The 21,014-nt window shown below is 45.5% G+C and overlaps 1 protein-coding gene across 1 annotated transcript in view; it reads left to right on the top strand.

Annotated features, from left to right (window-relative positions):
• The window catches only part of LOC146202091 (proto-oncogene tyrosine-protein kinase receptor Ret-like), a 265,403-nt gene that overhangs the window by 176,287 nt on the left and 68,102 nt on the right, over positions 1-21,014 (top strand). Inside the window, exons 3-5 of the mRNA XM_084587934.1 lie at positions 15,340-15,630; positions 16,123-16,370; positions 19,700-19,862. Coding sequence (XP_084444060.1) covers positions 15,340-15,630; positions 16,123-16,370; positions 19,700-19,862 — 702 coding nt within the window. The remainder of the gene's footprint in view (positions 1-15,339; positions 15,631-16,122; positions 16,371-19,699; positions 19,863-21,014) is intronic.

The following is a 21,014-nucleotide window of genomic DNA, read 5'->3' as shown; positions in this document are numbered from 1 at the left end:
CAGTATAGAGATGCAACAAAGGCAAGGAGCACTTTAAAAACCAACTTGAATTCCGAGTTCGCTTTGCCAAGGAGCTCATATAAACTGCGTTGAACCAGCACAAAGCTTGATGCAAAGAGACTGCTCACCCAATGAGCCTACGCCAGCTTGTATAGAGAAAAGAGTGCTCCATCATCATCATCATCATCATCATCATCATCATCATCATCACCAGCCTGACTATACCCACTGCAGGACGAAGGCCTCTCCCATATTTCTCCAATTAACCCGGTTCTGTGTTAGCTGCATCCACTTGACCCCTGCGAACGTCTTAACCTCATCCGCCCACCTAACTTTCTGCCGCCCCTTGCTACGCTTTCCTTCCCTTGGGATCCAGTTTGTTACCCAAAGCGACCATCGGTTATCCTCTCTTCACACTACATGTCCTGCCCATGCCCATTTCTTCTTCTTCATTTCCACTACAATGTCAGTAACATGAGTTAATTCTCTGACCCACTCTGCACGCTTCTTATCTGTTGAAGTTACCCCTAACATTTTTCGTTCCATAGCCCTCTGTGTTGTCCTCAACTTAAGTAGTACCCTCTTAGTTAGCCTTCACGTTTCAGCCCCATAGGTGAGTACAGGTAAGATGCAACTGTTGTATACTTTCCTCTTGAGCGATACCGGTAAGCTGCTAGTCATAATCTGCGAGTGCTTGCCAAATGCGCTCCATCCCAATCGTATTCTTCTTATTTCCTTTTCGTGCTCCGGATCTGCGGTTACTATCTGTCCAAAGTAGACATATTCGCCTACTACTTCCAGTGCTTCGCTACCTAACGTAAACTGCTGTTCCTTCCCGAGGCTGTTGGACATTACCTTAGTCTTCTGCATATTGATTTTCAAGCCTACCTTTCTACTTTTCCTGTCTAGGTCACCAATCATTTTTTTGCAGTTCATCTCCTGAGTCACTTGGCAAGGTAATGTCATCAGCAAAGCGCAGATTACTGAGGTATTCTCCATCTACCCTTATCCCTAACTGCTCCCATTCCAAGTATCTAAATACTTCCTCTAAGCAAGCTGTGAATAGTACTGGGGAGATTGTGTCTCCTTGCCTAACACCTTTCTTTTTGGGAATTTTGTTACTTTCTTTATACAGAACTATGGTTGCTGTGCAGCCACTATAGTATATATCTTCCAGCACTTCCACGTACGGCTCCTCTACCCCCTGATTTCGCAATGCCTGCATCAACGCCAAGGTTTCAACTGAGTCAAATGCTTTTTCGTAATCAATGAATGCTATTTATAAGGGCTGGTTATATTCTGAACATTTTTTGATCGCCTGGTTGATGGTATGGATATGATCGATAGTAGAGTACCGTTTCTGAGACCCTTCTTGATCCTTTGCTTCATTGCAGTCTAAGGTTGTCCTGATTCTATTGGCGATTACCTTAGTAAATACCCTATACGTAACAGCCAGTAAGCTGATTGATCTGTAATTTTTAAGGTCCTTAGAGTCCCCTTTCTTGTGAATGAGGATAATGTTTGCATTCTTCCATGGTTCCGGTACCGTCGATGACACCAGGCACTGCGTATACAGGGTGGCCAGTTTTTCTAGCACGATATTTCCCCCGTCCTTCAGCAAATCTGTAGTTATCTGATCCTCTCGAGCTGATTTCCCCCTTTTCATAGTTTCTAGTGCTTTCTTGACCTCGCCCTTCGTCACTGGTGGAACGTCTGACTGTTTTTCCCTACCGTTAATCTCATTACGGTCCTGACTACTCTGGCTACTGTAGAGATCAGTATAGAATTCCTCGGCTACTTTGGCTATCTTGTCCATATTCGTGATGACGTTGCCAGCCTTGTCCCTTAGCGCATACATCAGATTTTTGCCTATGCCTAATTTCTCCTTCACCGCTTTAAGGCTTCCCCCGTTCTTTACAGCATGCTCAATTTTCTCCATGTTATACTTCCTTATATCGGCAACTTTGTGCTTATTGATTAGCTTTGATATCTCTGCCAATTCTATCTGGTCTGTTGGATTGGAAGCTTTCATACTCTGGCGTTTCTTAATCAAATCTTTCTTCTCCTTAGACAGCTTACCGGTGTCCTCTCTAACTATCCTACCGCCTACTTCTACAGCGCACTCATTAATGATATCTCTGAAATTATTGTTCATTGCTTCTAGGGTAATGTCGTCATCCTCGGTTAGAGCTGAATATCTATTCTGTAGCAAGATCTTTTACTATTCTGCCCTCCCGGCCCCTCACCGCTAATTTGTTGATGGACTTCTTTCTTACTAATCTGTTGCGTTCCTTCTTCAGATTTAGACTAATTCGGGATCTCACCACCCTGTGGTCACTGCACCGCACTTTCCCGATTACCTCTACATCTTGCTTAATGGCGGGGGTTGAACACAGTATGAAGTCGATTTCATTTTTTGTTTCCCCGTTAGGACTTTCCATGTCCATTTTCGGTTCTTCCGTTTGCTGAAGAAGGTATACATTATTTGTAAGTTATTGCGCTCTGCAAACTCAACTAGTAACTCCCCCCTGCTATTCCTAGAACCAATGCCATAGTCACCTACTGCCTGGTCTCCTGCTTGCTTTTTTCGAACCTTGGCATTGAAGTCGCCCATTAGTACAGTATACTGCGTCTGTACTTTTCGCATTGCTGATTCTACATCTTCGTAGAAGCTTTCAACTGCCTGGTCATCATAACTACATCATAAATCATGCGCTTCATCATGCGTGTCTGAAAAATAAATGTACCATGTCGGGCAGCACTTCCTAAACAAGAGTAACACGAAGTAAGCCAACTGCTGTCGAAGTCCTGCCTGCCGTAGCAATACAAAGTACCTCTGCAGTCGCTACAACGTCCTTCTCTTACCGAGTGCTCGGAGTCCTTCCACAGCGCATAAGCGGAGTTTGCCAGACATCGTCAACCTTTCACTTTAAATTGTTGTTTGTTATGCTGTTGTGGCATGAGGGCCCTGTATTTTTTAGAGTATTACTATTTTGTTTTTTACTTAAGGCGATTACCTCGACCACCTTACGGTATGATGTCCACATATGGGAACGCATTGAAAATATAATAAGCAGGTTGTGGATTACATCAAATAAATTGTTTTCGAGATGTTTGGGGCCTAGAGAGATATCTTTGAGCAAGAAAAAATTTTTCATCCTTTGTGTTGAACTCATGCATGAGAGGGTAAATATGTATAGCGCGACAGCATTGATGGGTCTCGTCTGCCGGTCCCCTTGCTTATCCTTGTTGACATACATACATGCACTTCGCTACTCGATTATTCACTAATCTGCTATATCACGTACGCTCATTAGCGTATATTCGCAAGCTAACATTTTAAGGGAAAAGGTTTTAAAGCTCCGCTTAGCGAAGCCGTATGCTTACCCAGGAATTGTGGACAAATTCTGGTCAAGAGTTTCCGAACCTTTTTTTCCTCCCCACAAACTGTTAAAGAGAGCCGTAAAAATCGCTGTAGCCACAGATGCTCCCTCGGCAAGCTTGTACTTTGTTGCTATTTACTGTGAAAAAACCCAGCCCATTAGTGTTTTTTCTTTTTTTTTTATGATAGCCTAAATTACACATTGTAAGCCCAGGACAAAACTGTATGAAGCAAACTTTTGCTACGCATCGGTGGCTCAAACAATTCTCACCAACAAAGAGCAGCTGGCTTTACTTGTCCGCTCAAAATTAGAATATGCTAACTCTGCATGGGGCCCTTCCAATACCAGGCTTATTAAGGCCTTTGAAGCTGTGCAGAGCAGAGCAGCATGTCTTATGATAGTTTGTCGTTAGCCCCTCTTGCTCTGCGCACAAGAGTATCACGCCTGCGTCTAGAAAAACGTTCTCGCGAGTTAGTTGGTTCATGTTCGAAGACAGGAAAAACTGCTCTACAAGACAACGACGAAGAGCAAGGAAAGAGCACGACACCACAGGCGTTGACTGCCGACTGTTCCTATGTGAAAGCGGAAGCACGGACTATGGAGGTGGAAGCCGAGGTGCGCAATGAACTTTTCTTTTTCTCGCAAAGGAACAGACAGAGGTATACAAAAAAATTTAGCGGCGACCAAGATACCTGCATCAAAACATGAATCCCTGAATCACACTGTAAACTGCATTGCACTGCTTCTTCCACTGACATTGAAGACTTGTTGTATTGGATTCCGCATAATGATCTGTTTGATGAATTCTGGGGAGACAATTCAAAATAACGAGGAAGCTTACTTCTGAATATGGCGGGTGTGTGCCTACAGCGTTTTCTTGAGGTGTTAAACGTTTATATCAACTCCCCAGCCATCGATTTCAATGGACAATATTTTGTACAGAAGCCTGGGACATGTATAAGTTCCTGTGAGGCCCCTTTTACTCTGGGATATATTTCTGTCAGCCTTCGATAGATGCGTCCAACAACGTCTTTACGGTCAGCAGGCCTTTGCGTGTCTTTCTCTGCTTTGATTAACTCGTTACACTCCACCTGTCTCCCGATAATAATGTTGAGAGCGTCGTTTTTAGCATTCTTGAGATATTCACATCTTCCGAAGTCTTCATCCTCACTCACGAGCTGGTGAGTATTAACTGCTTGCAGTTTCTGGACTTGAAGCTACAATTTTTGAAAAATACATTTACTGGGCATACAAACCGAGGACCAAGAAGACCACTCTGATATTTGATGGTGCCCACCCAAGCTTGCGAAGCCTGCTATTTTTACTTCAGTATATGCCCGTCTGCCCTGAATAAATCATGTGTACCTTATTTTCCAAAAGTAACTATAGGATTCGTCTTCTGCTTTTCAGTCGGGTAGTGAATAATTCTTATTACTTCTGAAGCTGTAAATCTGTGCAAAGTGAAGACGAGCTCCTGTCCTGATTTCTTAAGGAGTTGTGATCCCCTGGGAAGCCACGCTGGCTTTAGAATTAAAGCAAGAAGCAAAACAAGCTCCCTGGTTTCTTGTGGCAAGGACGGCCATGGGAACTAGCTTCACACAGCAGGCGCTACGCTTCTGTTCGGCGGGATCCCCTCATCACCTAATCACCTGCGCATGTGAATGCCTACTTCAGAAACTGATTGGCGGGTCGATTTATGGGGTTCAACGTCCCAAAACACTAAGGCTATGAGGAACGCGGTAGTGGAGGGCTTTGGAACTTTCGACCACCTGGGGTGGTTTAATGGACATCGCACAGCATGCAGGCAGCTGGATTTTCGCCTCCATCGAAAAGCAGCCGCCGAGGCCGGGATTCGATCCCGCATCCTGAGGTACAGAATTCGGATTCCAGAAAATGAAAGGACGAAAAAAAAACAAAACAAAAAAAAAAAAACGAAATATGCTTTCGAGGTGGATCGCTTGCAGGTGATGCCCTGCATTCATAGCTGTTCGCACACCGTCAAAAAAAAAAAAAAAAAAAAGGAAAATGGCCAATCGTTGCGGAGTCAACGTCGTCTTCTCGGCGCCATGAAAAATTGAGCAGCAAGTACCCTTTGGCAGGAAAAGAAAAGAAAATCAGCTGCTTTAATGAAAGGGTACGCGAGCATAATTTGGCTGTGAAGAACAAGTCAGGAGGCAACGTAGCTAAACATTGCAATGGAGGAGAAAAAGGTTCTTCGCACCCGCTCTTTGAAAGAACGACCTTCTTGTTCAGGTCAAGTGACAGGACAGCTAGAAGCGGCTATTGTGGAGGCTTTTCACATCAGAAACTCTAATATCAACTGTATCGGCACGATATCCATTTCACTTTTACCTTATCGCCTTCTTTTCTGGAACGCCATTTGTAAACTTTTTTTCGCAAGTTCTTCGCGTTGTTTCTTTGTTTTTTTTTTTTTTTGCTTCCTTAACACTTGCTGCTTGTCTTGCCAGACTACCTTTTTCTTTCTTTTCTTTATTTTTGGCTTGAAATTTTCGCCTTCATGCTCTCTTCGTTGTTTCCCTCACTCCTGTTTTTCTATTGTCCCGAATTTTACTGCACTCACTTTCGTCTTTACTGTGGTTGATTGTTATGGTTTCTGTCGCCCTTGTTTTTCTATTGTCATTAATTTTGCTGCCCTTAGCTTCCCTTTTACTCTGGCTGATTGTTGGTCCCCATTCCACCATCTTCGCCATCAGCTTATTTTTGGACTCCGTTCCCCTGCTGGTTTTGCATTCTCCTTCGCTTTTACTCGTGTTTTCCCTTTTGAGACTTCTTGTCACCTGCACTCTTATGTTTCTTTTCTTCTTTCATCAGGTGCGTGGGTTGTCGCCTTAAGCCTGTGCTCCCACTTTCACAAATAAACAGTTGACAGTCTGCGCCAGCTGTGCTCGTTATTTTCCCTTCGTCGTTGTCTTATAGCGCAGTTTTTTCTTTCTTACCAACACAAGTTTCATCCTGCATAGATCACTGGCGGAAAGTTAGCGTTTCTCGTTGCCGTGCAACATCCTGCACAAATTTTTTTCATTCCACGAACATCGTCGGTGTGGAACCACTTACCACCAAAACTTGTATCTGCAAATGACTCTGATCAGTTTAAGACCGTGTTCTAATTGTATTGACGTTTATCATAGCCTCGAGTGGTTCAATTCGTTTTTAATGTTGTGGATTTGGCCCGGATCCCTTTTAAGCATGTATCGTTTTATTTATAGCCTTCTGCCATCGTACTCACTTGCGTGTTCAGTGTTTATACGAGCGGTGACATTCTAGTGCGTGTTTCTTGGTGTTTATTTGTATGCTCTTTTGGACCGTTTCCGCGAATCTACTCGTTTCGGCCTCAGTATTCTTAACTATTTTATTGTTTCGGGTTTTCGAACGATGTATTTTCTCGCAGTTAGTTTATTTTTCTCGCAATCGTGAGTATTTTTGTTGGCACGTGGGCCTATGCGTTAAGCTGTTTTTCTTACCAGTTTGTTCTTATATTTATGTACCACTCTCCTCAATAATGTCTTGTGGCCAATTAGGGTTTCGGAAATGAAAACAAATTTGCGTGCCTATATCCTACGGTTGTCTCAGAGTTAATTGTGGTGCCGCAGAAAGTTTTACTTGAACCTATCAGCGTGACCTGTGGGGTACTGACACGAACCCCAAGGGTCCCGGTTCGGCACCCACTTCTTGTCATCTCCCGCCCTCGTACTAACCCCTGCCAACTTCCACATGGGGCCTCGTGAAGTCACACAACCCGTCGACCAATAAGTGTCCAGCCAAGTACCCCCACTTGCCAGAAACATGCCCGTGATTTTTCGCTCACTGCGCCGACTACAATCCCAACGCCGGATTTCTCACTGAGCGGGAGATTTCTCAGTGTCGAGTTAAAATGGATGCGGAAATAAATGGAGGGAAAGAACGCGTGAAGAGCACAAACTCGCCCTGTTTTCCCCAGCGCTGTGTGTATAGCGTTGAAAGAAATAAGAGCGAAAGAAAAGTCGCAGCGTCAAGCCTCAGCGGTCTCATGACAAGCCACGTAACGCGTACCACGTACCACGTTCACACGGTGCAACCGGCATGAAACAAAACCGGTTGCGTCCGTTCGGCAGTTATTAGGATTGAAAGAATGGCCCGTCATGCTTGCGGTGAGGAATGCCTCCGATTACAGGAGTAACAAAAATTTTAAGAACAGTGCCAGTGGTACGAAGCTTTCATATATATCCCTGTTCTTCTAGTTCAGACGTCAGCACCTATCCCTCCCGCTCTAGCTCAAGGAAGACTTTCTGTACCGTCGTGTCGTGGTCATGGCAACAGTATATACCCGAGAAAAGATCCACCCCGAGTGAAATTCGAACCCCTTCCGGCGGAAACAGAGCGGCTTCATTTATCGGCGCGTCAGACCATTCAACTACCGCGCAGTCTATTGCGCATCTTCGACGTGTAAAAACTATTCATTTTTAGGCATGTGTCTTCCTTCATTTCTCAAATGAGGCGACGTAGTTGAAACCGAAAGTGGAATTTTCTACTCCCGATCGTGCTTCAGACTATAATAAGAAAAGAAACGCAGTACGGGCCCAACGAAGACATCATTGTGCACAGCAGTCCTGGTTTTTAAAACATATGGTACTAAGTACGCCGGTGTATTTTAAACCCGTTCTAATAAAGGGCTTACGAGTAGCTGCTCGTCTTTCAAAGAAGACTTCGAACATTTCAATGACTGTAACAGAAAAATCACCCCGTTTTTCAAACTCTTATCATGCCCACACACGTCTGATGTGAGCAATAGCTGCGCTCTCTTGTAGAGGTTTCATGTTCTGGCCTCTTCTATGTTTTCTTCCTCCGATATTTTTCCTCCGCTATGTAATCGACCTGAGTCGGGTCTGGCTAACTGCAGCGCATCTTTCCTTTTTGCCTTTTTACGGCTGTCCTGAAGAGAGAACGGCGGATCTTTGTGGGATGGGATGTGTAGTAAAAGTAAGCTCACGATGCCTGCTGGGTGGAAAGGAACTATCGACCCAGAGGAATGAATCACAAGGCCATTGTTATTTTCGGACTGGTCCGTTATCCGTCTTCCGAGTTTCTTTGAGTGCGGTGATATAGTACCCTTCTCAGGCCTGCCGTAACGCGATGCTCAAGCAGAAGACGCTGCTGTATCTATACGGGGCATCAGGCTAACAGTGTGTGTACTGAGTCAGGGTAGGCACAAGCCTTAAGACACGTAATGCTAAGAATGCGCGATTCTGACACCGCCTGTATACTGTGTGGCGGCATTGACACAGGGGCGTTATAGCGTCCCTGCATACATACATAATATATACGCAGTCTGAGAGTGGCCGCAATCGGCAGCCTGGCTTTGCTCGATGATGCGACGCCTTCGCGACGCGACCTTTGATGCGAACGCCGAGGCACGCTTGAGGAGCTGCTGTCGATTGGGGAGGACTCCGCTCGATGGTATCCCCGTAGAGTCCCATGACCGACCCTTGCCCACCCTCGTGGCGGTAGCCGCAAGGGATGCTGGCTGACGGCCAAAGCGCCTCTCTTCTCACGCTTGTAGACACCAAAAGGGAGGCGCGGGCTTATGTACGCGGGAGAAATCGAAGAGCATCCCCAGAGCGACGAAGCGAAAGAGCGATAGGGCCTCACTGGAAGCGCAATTAACGCGCACTGTTGCGTCCGATGCTGGCCTTGGGGAGCTAACCGCGCCTTCTGTGCCGCAAGGGCGGCAGCGGGGCCGCGAAGGGACAACAGCTATAAACAATCGGAGATAGCGAAAACACACTCTCGAGGTGTGCTGCGATCGCCTCCGCGTGCCCTATTAGTGACGCCTAACGAGGCTCTGTTGATGGGCGATTATGAGGTGCATCAATAACGTTCGCCCGAAGTTTGCGATGGAGTTACTGCCCGAACACGCAGTAATTCACCGACGTATTTTTTTTCTAGACGCGATCGTTAGCACGATCACTGACATCGCTGCAGACGATTGCTTCATTCCGGTGGCCTAAAAAACTGTCGCGGAATTTCTTGTTTTTGTTCCCTGTAAGCTGTTGCAGCGTTAAGCGACGAAAACACCAATTAAAGTTTTCTCTAAATGTAAGTAATGGTTGTGGAAATGGAAGTGAAAAAAAAAAAAAAAAAAAAACAAAACAAGTTGTCCATACGAAACGCAGCATTCGCAGCACTCTGACTAAGGGCTCGTTTTTACGCGCATCTCGTGACTAAGTGCTCCTGATAATCCAGTAGTATCAACAACCGGGCGATATAAACTCCGAACCCAAACACGAAACTTGTATTTTCTTTTTTTGTCGGTGCTTGCGTGGGGGCTGCCTGTGCGAACGATGTTATAGTGCTGGGAATTCTCTTATTTCACAAGCTGTGCAGCGTACCCCGTCGTTAACGCGAAATGGACTGGTGCATCATGCGACGTAGAAGCAAATTCCCAGTCTCGTGCTGGCCATTGTCTCGCGCAAGCGGGATAACGTTCTTTTGATTTATTCTGTTCTCTAACCTACTGTGCGGCTGAACGTCTGCCGCGAGAAAAGCCATTTGTGGGGTCCTGCTGGGCACTCACGCGCCGTCTCATTTCGCGCTCGCACATCCCGCCGTTCCGCATGCTCAATGCTCGCGCACGTCTGGCGACACCGCGGATTGAATCCCTCTCGATGGGAACAAACGTGCTGCGCCATTCACCTCAAACCCGTTGCGCATCTCTAAATGAGATTGCTTCCGCGGGTTTTTTTTGGAAGCCAAGGGGATGAATAATGCCACGAGAACGGAAAACAAAGTAATTGAATACAAGAGCCATTATTACGAACGCCTGTGTACGTTCGCTGTCGCGATGCGCGTGTGGAGACAGCGATGCGCATGAGAGCAGATGAGGCCTCCATCGCTGCAGTTCCCTCCAGCAATGCTTTTTTAGTTGCGCGGCGCGCTGCAAGAGAAAACGGCCATAAACGCAGCGTTTATGGAGTTGCAACAGGCATTGCTGCAGGCACATGTACACTTGTTATTCACTTTGATTCCGGTTGGCTTCGTGTCCAGGGAGTACTGATGCGAAGTAAACAAGGCCATTCTACGCCGCTCGAGTTAGATATTAAGGTGGCTTCGCTTCCCAGCTAGCATGGTTGGGGTCCCAGTTGTCGACGCAAAACACGACAGAAGCAGGAAACTAGGCTGCAGCGATGTAAATACTTTAGCCTGCCCGCTGAAGAAGTGATTCGCTTGTGGGAATATACCGGTTGCAGCACGCAATTCAGGTGCCTCACCCGTGGCATCCGGGTGCAAGTCTGCGATGTGCAGTTCCACTAGAGGTATACGGATAATCTTCCACACTTAACACTACATTCAGTGCGTCCGAAGCATGAACACTTCCATTCTCAGGAAAAAACTTTCCAAGAAAAAGCTTCCCTACGCTTCCATACACATAGAAAAAGTTTCGTACCGTTTTATACCAAAGAGCTCTCGGAGCGAACTTAGGCCGTCTTGTTTTTAAGACGAATGCCTTTCTTCGCTCATGGTGAAAATCTCGCCTCGGTGAGATTTTTTCGCGAAATCCGTCAGCGAGATTCCGCGAGTGACACATACTGCGCCTTTCCTTTCCTGTAAACGAATTATAGGACGCCGTTGAACTTTCATGCGTTCAACGGAAAGCCCGTTATGTTCGACAAGGGGCGCGCGGTGTACCGCATTCAGCAACAACGCTCAGGCTTTCCCATTTCTGCACATCAGATTCCGCGGTGCTCTCGGAACGTTTTTTTCTTTAGGTGCTTTTCGAATGAAACATTCGCGTCGTGCACACAGAATGCGTTGAAGCTCGTTTATTTGGTCCACTTTGTTACGCTGTCACTAGCACTGTAGTGGACGGGACAGTGTGGTCAATTAGAGAAAGGGATAAAAGAGTGGGTCGAAGGCTATCTTTGGTTTATCGTGTAGGACCCTGCTGTGGCTGAGTCTAGGGACTGGATTTATCTCTCGATCTCTCGATCTGTCTCTCTTGCTCTCTTTCTCTGTCTGTCTCGGCGGCATCCGTCATGGTCAAGGAGCATAGCCTTTTGGGGTGCACCCGTCTCGAGGACAATAGTGCTACTCTATGCGCTAGTACTAAAAGTATAATTTATTTAAGGAATAACAGCGCGGAGACGAAGGACAAGGAAGAAGACAACACCTGCGCTGACTATATCAACTGCAGTTTGTTAGAAACACTCAAAATATACTCTTTTTTTCACAACCAAGAGCGCACAACAAAGATAAACTAACAAGGGAAATCAGTGAAGCGTTTCATATTCATAAAAATCATGACTCGTGTGTAAGCACCCCTTCTGTATCTGTTCATGACTGTGAATTAATATATCTTGATTCAAAAGACTGAGTTATCTGTTTGGCGGTTTGAGTTGCACAGCGCTCTTGGTTGTGAAAAAAGAGTATATTTTTCGTGTTTCGTTCTAATAAACTGCAGTTGATAGTCAGCGCAGGTGTTGTCTTCTTCTTTGTCCTCCGTCTCCGCCCTGTTATTCCTTAAACATGTACCAACAAGCTCAGCTCTCCGTTTTATTGCATACTTTATTGAAAGGGTACAAGTGTTGCGTTGGGGGCTATTAAAAGAAATTATGTTTGTTTCTATTCTGCTTATTCTTACACCACAGACGGTTTTGATACAACAAAAGGTGAAAGTCAGAAGAACGGCAAGACAGAAAGGTCAAGTTAAAGTGCCTCTCACATGTACATACATACCCGTCCATCTCCTTTTTCTCCCAACCATTTCCGCCTCATAATTTTCCTCCAATGTTTTTCGGCCTATTATAAACTATTATAAATGTTGAACAATATACTATCTTCGTCTTCATATCTTCGTGTCTTAGTCCCACCGTGGTGTTATCAGTGTTTAGGTCTTCAATTATCGCGCCCCACTTTCTGCCCGAGTTACTTATCAAGGCAATACCGCCATCAAAAAGACAATACGCCTTTTATGCCTGTCTCTTCCACACCGTGGTTATGCAGTGTGAGTCCTCTTGGAACCAAAATGTAGCTACCGCATTTTAATATGAAACACGCATACTGGCAGATGTGTGTCGTTAAGTGTTTTGATCACTATTCTTATTGTGCCATCGTGCCAGTAAATGAAGCTAAAAGTTATTATAAAAATTATTGCCTTTGCGTTCGCTCGACGTATTTGGCTAGAAAGGAGACTGCATGCAGAGCTTCCTGTATACAGCTTCGGTCGAAAGGTAAGAGGTCGCGAAAGTAAAATATGTTTACCGTCGACTAGAAGGCGATAGCTTTTTTGGTACCTCTGTGTTCGCCCTACATGCCGACCGGTCAGAGAAGCAAGTATGACTGTCCATTTATGTTGAGTTCGATCTCGTTTCTCGATTCATTTCCGTCACCACCCCGCAACGCGCCAACGCAACCAAAGTTTGCCCAAGCGTGGTGCTATTGCGTCTTTCCGCTGGGCGTCTCACTTTTGTATTACGCGAGCAAGTACGAAACACCTGGGCCCGCTTGCACGAAACGATCTTATGACTGTCTTAGCTGAGTCCAGACTTAACTGGAGTCTAAAGGATTATGCCGCTAGCATGGCCGCTTAAGACTGAAGTCAAGACTGGGCTTCAGTTCTGACTTGAATAAGTCGCTTGTACGATTACGACTCTATAGGCCGTCTTAGTTAAGACACAAGGACGCCCGGTACCTAAGTCCAGAAATTAGAAAATACAGAGATGCGCTGGCCCTGTCCTCGCGGTAAGATGTAAACATTCGGTCAATCTTGCACTGTGTAAAATCCGTACCATTGCTTTTTGCGGCTTAAGATTGTGTTACGAGGAAAAATACCCCAAGTGGTTGCTGAGGGCGTTCAGGGAAGCCACTCTGGTGAACACGAGCCGAACCGAAGCGTGCGGCTTGTTTAAGTCTGGACCGTTTAAGTCTGGACTTAGCTCCAACTTTATCGTGCAAGCCGGCCCTGGGCTCACGGTTTGTTAGCTTAAAGCGTTTGAAAATTGCCTCTTCGCAGCTGGGTGGCCAGCAAGAGAAAGATTCTGTGAAGCGAATTCGAGCTCTTCGAATTCGAGCTCTTTTTTACGTCACGCCGAAGAAATGGTAACGAGGCCGCTCATCCGTTAAGAAAAATTTCCATTCGTAATGCAGGCGTTGTTGAGAATGGAAATCGAAGAATTTAGACCGAGGGCGTTTTGAGCAGACTTAAGATGCAGTCTAGTCTTACCACGCTGCTGCTGATGTTTGCTCCGTCAGAACTTACTTCCGAGCCTAGATAAGCATTACACTGGTACAGCCTATGGCGGACGTCAGAGATTCGTATTGTTTCTACTTATCTCTGCTGTATATCTTGTAAACTGGACACCCTAAACTGAGTTCGAATAGAAATGCGACTGTTGCGCCACCTCATCAACGAGAAATTGAACTTTCTCGCGTAAATTGCCAATACATCTATATTTCCAATTTGCTGACTATAGTCTGGCGTTAGGAAACTAAGAAAAGGTTTCTAGCTCAGTACATTTTTTGAGGGGGAACAGATTATATAAAAGATGCAAATCGGCATGCGTGTTTAGCTTCTAAGGCGCTCGTGTTGGGTCGAAATTCTATTTGTGGCGGGCTACTCGGCGTCTTACCTAATTCGTTTCTTAGCTAACCTCGAACTTACTGCAACCTGCTGAATTCATTCTGATCGTTTTGTCCATGCAAATATCTGCCTACAGTAATAGCTCTCTGGGGCTGCACCTTCACTAACGCTTCTTACCAAATGAAGTGAGAACAGTTAGTGGGTCTTACATGACGATTGATGTATTGCACAGAAAACGTACGAATCAATCATTTCAGCTTGCTAACTGGTCACCTAGTGAGCTTTACATGAGTAACAGAAAAATGAGCAAATATCTACTCCCAGTAGTAAGTTTTTGCATATGATTTCTTGTGTGATGAACAGCACATCACTGAATGTCTGCACATAGTTAAATTATGTTATTTTGTCGCGTATGACGCACGGCGTAAAATCCGGCATGGTGAAAATACCGCTAATAATAATAAAATAAGCAGGTCCGATTGTCGCTGCTTTTTATTCCGTTCCATCACCAGTAAATCCATCTGCACGTGCCAGCCCGCTTCAATGCCTGAATGGCCATTTACTCCCGAGAGTTGCAGAATCCAGCCCCTATATTCTTTCACCGATTCCTCCACCAACGTCTCAATGTCGCATTGCAAATGGGGCTGAGTCATTCAGCGTATTAGGCAGTTTTAGGTCAAGCAAAAAGCTGATCGTGGCTGGTATGGACGGCATTTCCACTCAGCATTTGTGTGCTAGAGCCAACAGACATACGAACGAGTGGGCAGGCGACGAAATACCCCTCATCATGTAGTAAGCGTTGAGAATAAATTGTTGTGGTAATAGCAGACGGATCACGCAGTAGTGACTCCTTGATTTTGAAGCTGATGTATAACTCGTTGCTCTGCAGTGTGATCATGAAGCTCCGCGGTGCTTGAGGGGGATTAAATTGCATGTCAAAATAAGCTCTAAAACCACTTGGCCATTCGTGTAGTAATAGCCCGTTTCTTGATGAACAAACTACCGCTATTAATGTTGTCAACGGTTCGGTTGATTGCTAGGATACTTAAAAAAAATGAGGAGATAGCACCGAACACTTTGATGGGCGAAGTGCCGAGTATTTATACGAGACAAGTTAAGCCTAAATATTTTTTTTTTTCTGATACTATGTATCCAGGTCTACACAGAAAATAAGCATGACTGTTTGTAGCTCTCCGCCAACGAAAAGAGGCCGGGTTCCTCGCATGTTACGAGTTTGTACTCTTAGATCGGCAGCACGATATAGAACAGGGGTGCATGCAGGCATTATGTCAGTGTACTTGGGGAAAACGGATCATGTGGTGTCATAGTAAACGGAATAAAACGTAATAAAACTCATGCTTTTTCGTATGTTTGCTTTATCAGGGCGACCAGAAAACAGGCCTGTGGAATGGAACCTGGTCGTCGAAGCCCGCGTCACGGCCCAAGGGTTCGAAAATGGCAGTCGCACACAGGTCCGTGTTCGGCTGCTGTCGGAAGAAGAGCGGGTAAAGACGTGCGGGTCAAGGCGGAAGGTCTGCTTCGGTGAAGAGGGCCACAAATTTGAATATTCTATCCACGAAGTCGCGAGGGCTGGAACCGTGCTCGAAGTCATCAGGCCGCCTGCCATGGCAGTCGTCTGCCCGGACCTGGAGCCAAGCTACGCTGTACGCCAAGGTCTGTACGCTGTCCGCGTCGCCACACAAACAAAATCTTTATCGATGACGTAATAGCAGGACTAAAAATAACCAAGTAATTTGAACAATTAATCACAGTTAATTGCCAATCTTTCCAAGCACACTAGCTTCCATTGCAAGGTTAGCTACAACAGTTGTGCGACGATGTGTATAACCTTCGCAAGTGGCCAACATATGATTTTGAATTCAGAAAGTGCGCTTGAACTGCGTATGCCAGATAGAGCACATTGGTCAATCTTGAAATACTCTTTGTTCAAATGCAATGTCTGCGCTTAGAAACAGGTGGAGAAAATAATACCGCCGAATTCTCTCCTCAAAAGCCACTACTTCTTCCGTATATGCACAACCACGCGAGGACATTTAAATTAAAAAAAAAATAATAATATAGATCTTGCAGATTATTTCCCGATTCGATGTCTTTGTAAATCTCAGATTAGACTGCCGTATTCCTTCTGCTTCCAAATCCCACCAGACGATGACAACTGGCTGGCTTTTGATGAAAGCTCCGGCCAGCTTCTTCTGACGCGACCCGTGCTCTGGAGCGAATCGCCCGTTGCAGACACCACTGTGCTGATGGCGAGGCTGGTGTGCTCCTTAGCCGGCCACCCAAACGAGACGGCCAAGGTGTCCCTCCAGGTCAAGGATTTGGACAATCAACCACCCAGGGCTCAGACAGAAAGCAGTCTGGTCTGCCGAACATCTGTGCGTTCACTTCATAAGGTATGCTGAACATGTAACTTTAGGCTCCGATAAGCATTGTCTTAACTAGATAGATTAAAAACAATGCTCTCTTCTTTCTATACTTTTGGGGTGCTAACTAATCGTAGCAACCTCATTGAAATGAGCAAGCACTAAATGTCACAATGCAGCCTTTTCGAGGTCGTACCTCTGCACTCTTTTAAACACTTTTCACATATATTGTCCGCATTTATAGCACGCCTCGTGTCGTTTAAAGCCCGACAGCAGCTAAACAATGAAGGATGCGGAACACTACCGAATACTGAATGTATCTTGTTCACATTGTACGCTACAGGATGTATCCGAAACAACTAGCCAGCTAAAACGTCTTAGCTCCGTATCGGGCAAATACAAAAATGCATTTAGACGATGCGGTTAGATATACTATACATGTTATGCCACATATCAGCACCACTTTGTTCGAGCGAAGATCTATTTCTCACCTCGAAGTACTGATAAGGGTGCATCTATCTTGCTCGCGGGGCGCAAGTGCGAACCAGCCACCAATCCTGGAAGCACCACAACTTGAGGACAAAACCCCATGAAGCGCAGAAAGGTGCGAAAAAAGATAGTTTCTTTCTTTTACGCGGCTGCAGTCTCCTTCGTGGTATAAAGCTGCTTAGTCTCCTTGGTACCACAAAACTGCGTCACGTAAGCAATATTATGCCAGGTTCCTCCGAACTGAGAAACTGCCGCTATGCTTTCGCACCGCCTCGGTTATCTTCATATTGAAGGGGCTTTGGCAAAAGAGTCATTTCAACATTTCTCGCACTTGTCCACTTTGTTGGAAGACAGTGCGTACACTGATGTGGCATGTAAAAATGGCGGAGTGAAGTTCGAACGGCGCTATTGACACCTTCAGCGCTCCCAAGAATCTCGGAATTCCCAAGTTGGGCCAGCTTAGATATGTCTGTGTATACCTGACAACTATACTGGCATTACTGCTCGTAGCTGAGTCTGCCTTGCGTTTGTATGTAACTCGCCAGTGCTTTAATTTTGTAGATGCATCGAGTGCGTCTTGAGACTCCGCCGGGGTGGCACAGTGGTTACGGCGCTCGACTACTGTTCCCAATGACGCGGGATCGAATCTCGGCCTCGGCGGCCGCTTTTCGATGGAGGCGAAAAGCAAGGCGCCCGTGGGCTGTGCGATGTCAGTGCACGTTAAAGAGCCCCAGGTAGTCGAAATTTCCGGAGTCTTCCCCTACGGCGTCTCTCATAGCCTGAGTCGCTTTGGGACGATAAACCCCACAAACCAATCCGAATGCGTCTTGAGTTACTCATGTAATTTTTCACACTCAGAGGACGTACGCGACCTGTGCTAAAATATCAATAGAAATTAAACTTTCGTTCAATATACTGCAAAAAAGCGACCGGTTGATGAATTATGCGGCGTACGCGTATATTTAACTTAGGTGTGCTCATGACACATCATGTGAAGTTTCAGCTTTAATCAATCCTGGAATATTATTTATTATCCTCTCCCTAAATGCAGATAGCGCAGTGCAAGCATTGACGTCTGTTATATTTATTTGTTGGTGGCTGCGTTTTGATGGAGGCGAAAGAAAGAGGCCTCCGTGTGCTGTGCGATGTGCGTGCACGTTAAAGATCCCCAGGTGGTCCAAATTTCCGGAGTCCTCTGCTACGGCATCCCAAATAACCTGAATCGCTTTGGGACGTTAAACCCGACAAACCAAAACATTTTTTTTTGTTTCTTTCTCTATGCCCGCCCTTTTTGTTGCACGAAATAAATATTAGTTTCTTCTTTTAGCCACTGTTAGCTGAATAGTCGTCGAAATTCCGAGAATATGCTTGAGTAGAAATGCGGTCAGGCTAGGTAGGGTAAATCGTCGGACATGGTTAAGTTGCGTGAAAGAACACACACACGTAGGACAGGGTATACGGAACGAGTGAAATCGGGAAACTAATGTATCGAATGATCGCCAGAACATGCTTAAAGAAAAAAAAAAGATACACATTGCGCATGTGTATTCAGAAATTTGTTATATATCCAAAATAACAAGACAGGTTGTCTGTCGCGTTGTGTGTTGTCGCACAGCTGAGCCCTATAGACATAACTGAGATATTGTTTTCTGTAGCCGGCATTGCTGTTTTTGATGATGGATCATGATAAGTGCGCTAACACTATGTGGGTCACTACTGAAAAAAAAATTAGAAGAGTTCAACGCTGCTGAACCAAATATTGAGCGAAAGCATTAGCTGTGGGTGACCGAGCGTTCTTCTTCTTCTCTTTTTCTTCTTCCTCAGCCCACATATAAAGCCCCGTTTTAACCAAGCCGTATGAACGTGCCTTAGTGGCCTATAGGGGTAACGTGAATGCCAGTGTCCTGCAGGCTGATTCTAACATAAACGTCTCATGTGAAACGAGAGACCCAAGTTGGCAGCTCCTGCCAGGGGACCACGGACACGGACACGGCACACAGCGACGAGCGGTTAGACCTGGCGTAGTATTGCTTTTGCAATAATAATAATAATAATAATAATAATAATAATAATAATAATAATAATAATAATAATAATAATAATAATAATAATAATAATAATAATAATAATAATAATAATAATAATAATAATAATAATAATAATAAACGTTAGGTGTGCTGGTGAAGACCCTGGCTGGTAGCAGTTGACAGGTGGCATAGCCTGCCATTGATTGGTCGTCGAGTTTTATGACGTCACGAGAAGACATGGCCTAGTTGGCAATAGTGGATATCTGAGACGCCTCGTTTGAAGTTGGACGTCGAGATGGGAATAGAAACCGGGATCCTTGGATTCCGAGTGAGGCACGCTGCCTCTAGGCCACGCAGGTACATCGGTTTCAAGCGGTGCTTTATATCTGTGTCGAGTGGTCTTGTAGCTTACGACTCTGTGCTAATGAGCATGTGTGAAATTATAGAGGTGTAAACTAAGGGATTAGAGTGAATCGGGGAGTAGTAAAATGCATGTACTACGCGAAACAGGTACCGCAAAGGGAGCCGCAGACGCAAGATATATAAAGCAAGATAAACAAAGCTAAGTAATGGTGACACGTCCTTATAGTGCGCCTAATCCCCACCTAGCTGCAGTTTAAAAAAAAGTCTTATCCGGACTTTTTTTGTTCCTTCTCATCAAATATTTCCCCATCGGGTTTTCTAATAGCTGGCTTACTACAGCTCTCCTGTTAAGGCAAACATGCGATAAATACGCTTAAAACATTTGAACGTTTTCAACAATGTGTGCTCAAGCGTGCCACTAAACCCGGCCGGCCTTTGTCCTGACTGTGTTTGGTATTCGTGTGCATTGCATTCGTGCAGGGCGACTCGCTGGATTGCGTAATATCGGTCCTGGACCAAGACTCCAAGGACGCCAACAATTTTAGTGTACGGGTGGAAGAGGACAACCTGAACCTCTTCGAGCTGGGCGCCTTGCCTTTTCAGACGTTCATTACGGACAAGAAGATGACGTTCCTGAACGCAAGTAAGAGTGATTGCGGGTTTACGATCGTATTTTGCATTGCGTCAGCAAAGGTGCGGGATCACGACTGCGGCGTATGCTCCTATTTGCACAAAATCTTGCTGCGTTAAAATTAAAGCCACCCACAGTATTGTATCCATAGAGCGCGAATGATGTCGTTGTACCAGCCAACTTTGCACCGGCAGAGGCGCATTGACCAATTTGTGTGAATTGTAAAATTTTAGCCGCAACTCGTAGGCTCCAAATATGACGCAGATCGTTCACTGGTCATAAACATAAATATCTAAATAAGATGCATAGCATGCCTGATTTCGACGGTCACTCTTAGTGTTTTGCATACATTTTCGGTCGGCCGTCAGAGCGCTGCGCAGCACCTCAAAGAGGTCACGTGAGAACCTTATATGCGGAAGCTGCCAATAAATTATGTCATTCAAGGAAGAGGCAATATTTGTTGCTGTGGGTGGACGGTTGGCTAACGCCATATCGCCTGACTTGCTGGGAGTTGCAGTCTAGACATAGAGTGTGCAGTCGCCTCACGACTGCTTTGCCAACATTATGGGCTGGGGCGCACTTGCGTGCAAACGCTGTTGGGTCCTCCCGTCAATAGCCATTAGACAGTTTTAGCTGTGTGCCTGCGAAGGCTTAACGTACGCGACAAGCATGAGGATGAGGGGAAGCGCGGGGTGCTAATGCACATATACTGAACACAAGCGCGAGTGTTTCGTCTAACGCATGTGGGCATGCCGTCGCGCACGCCGGCGCAGTGTGCGCTGCGGCCTCTGTGGGTCTTGCGTGGTTAACGTTGACAAGGTGATGCTGCCACTCCCACCCGCTTCGGACCAAATACAACGTCGCCGCTGCATTCTTCGACATGATAGCGGGCTCCAAATACTTCCATTCGTCCCAGTTTTCCGATTTTTGCGTATTTCAACCCCAATTGGTATTGGCAAATAATAAAATACGTCTTCAAGACAAATTGGAAGTTCTTTTCCTGTTAAGCCTAACTCAGTACAGTGTACAATATTTTCATAGCAACGACACCGGAGGGGGAAGAAAGTTGTTCTCCAAGTTTGTTCCGCCAATTACATTCCCATTTAAAGAAATTATTTTTTTTAAGAGCGAATGCACTTGAATGCGTTTATCACTGCCATGACT

Source organism: Amblyomma maculatum, chromosome 1 (genome assembly GCF_055883805.1).
Source record: "Amblyomma maculatum isolate TAMU_Amacu chromosome 1, ASM5588380v1, whole genome shotgun sequence".
Lineage (NCBI taxonomy): Eukaryota > Metazoa > Arthropoda > Arachnida > Ixodida > Ixodidae > Amblyomma > Amblyomma maculatum.
Note: the sequence above shows the minus strand (reverse complement) of the source record. Positions and strands in the feature narration are given on the sequence as shown.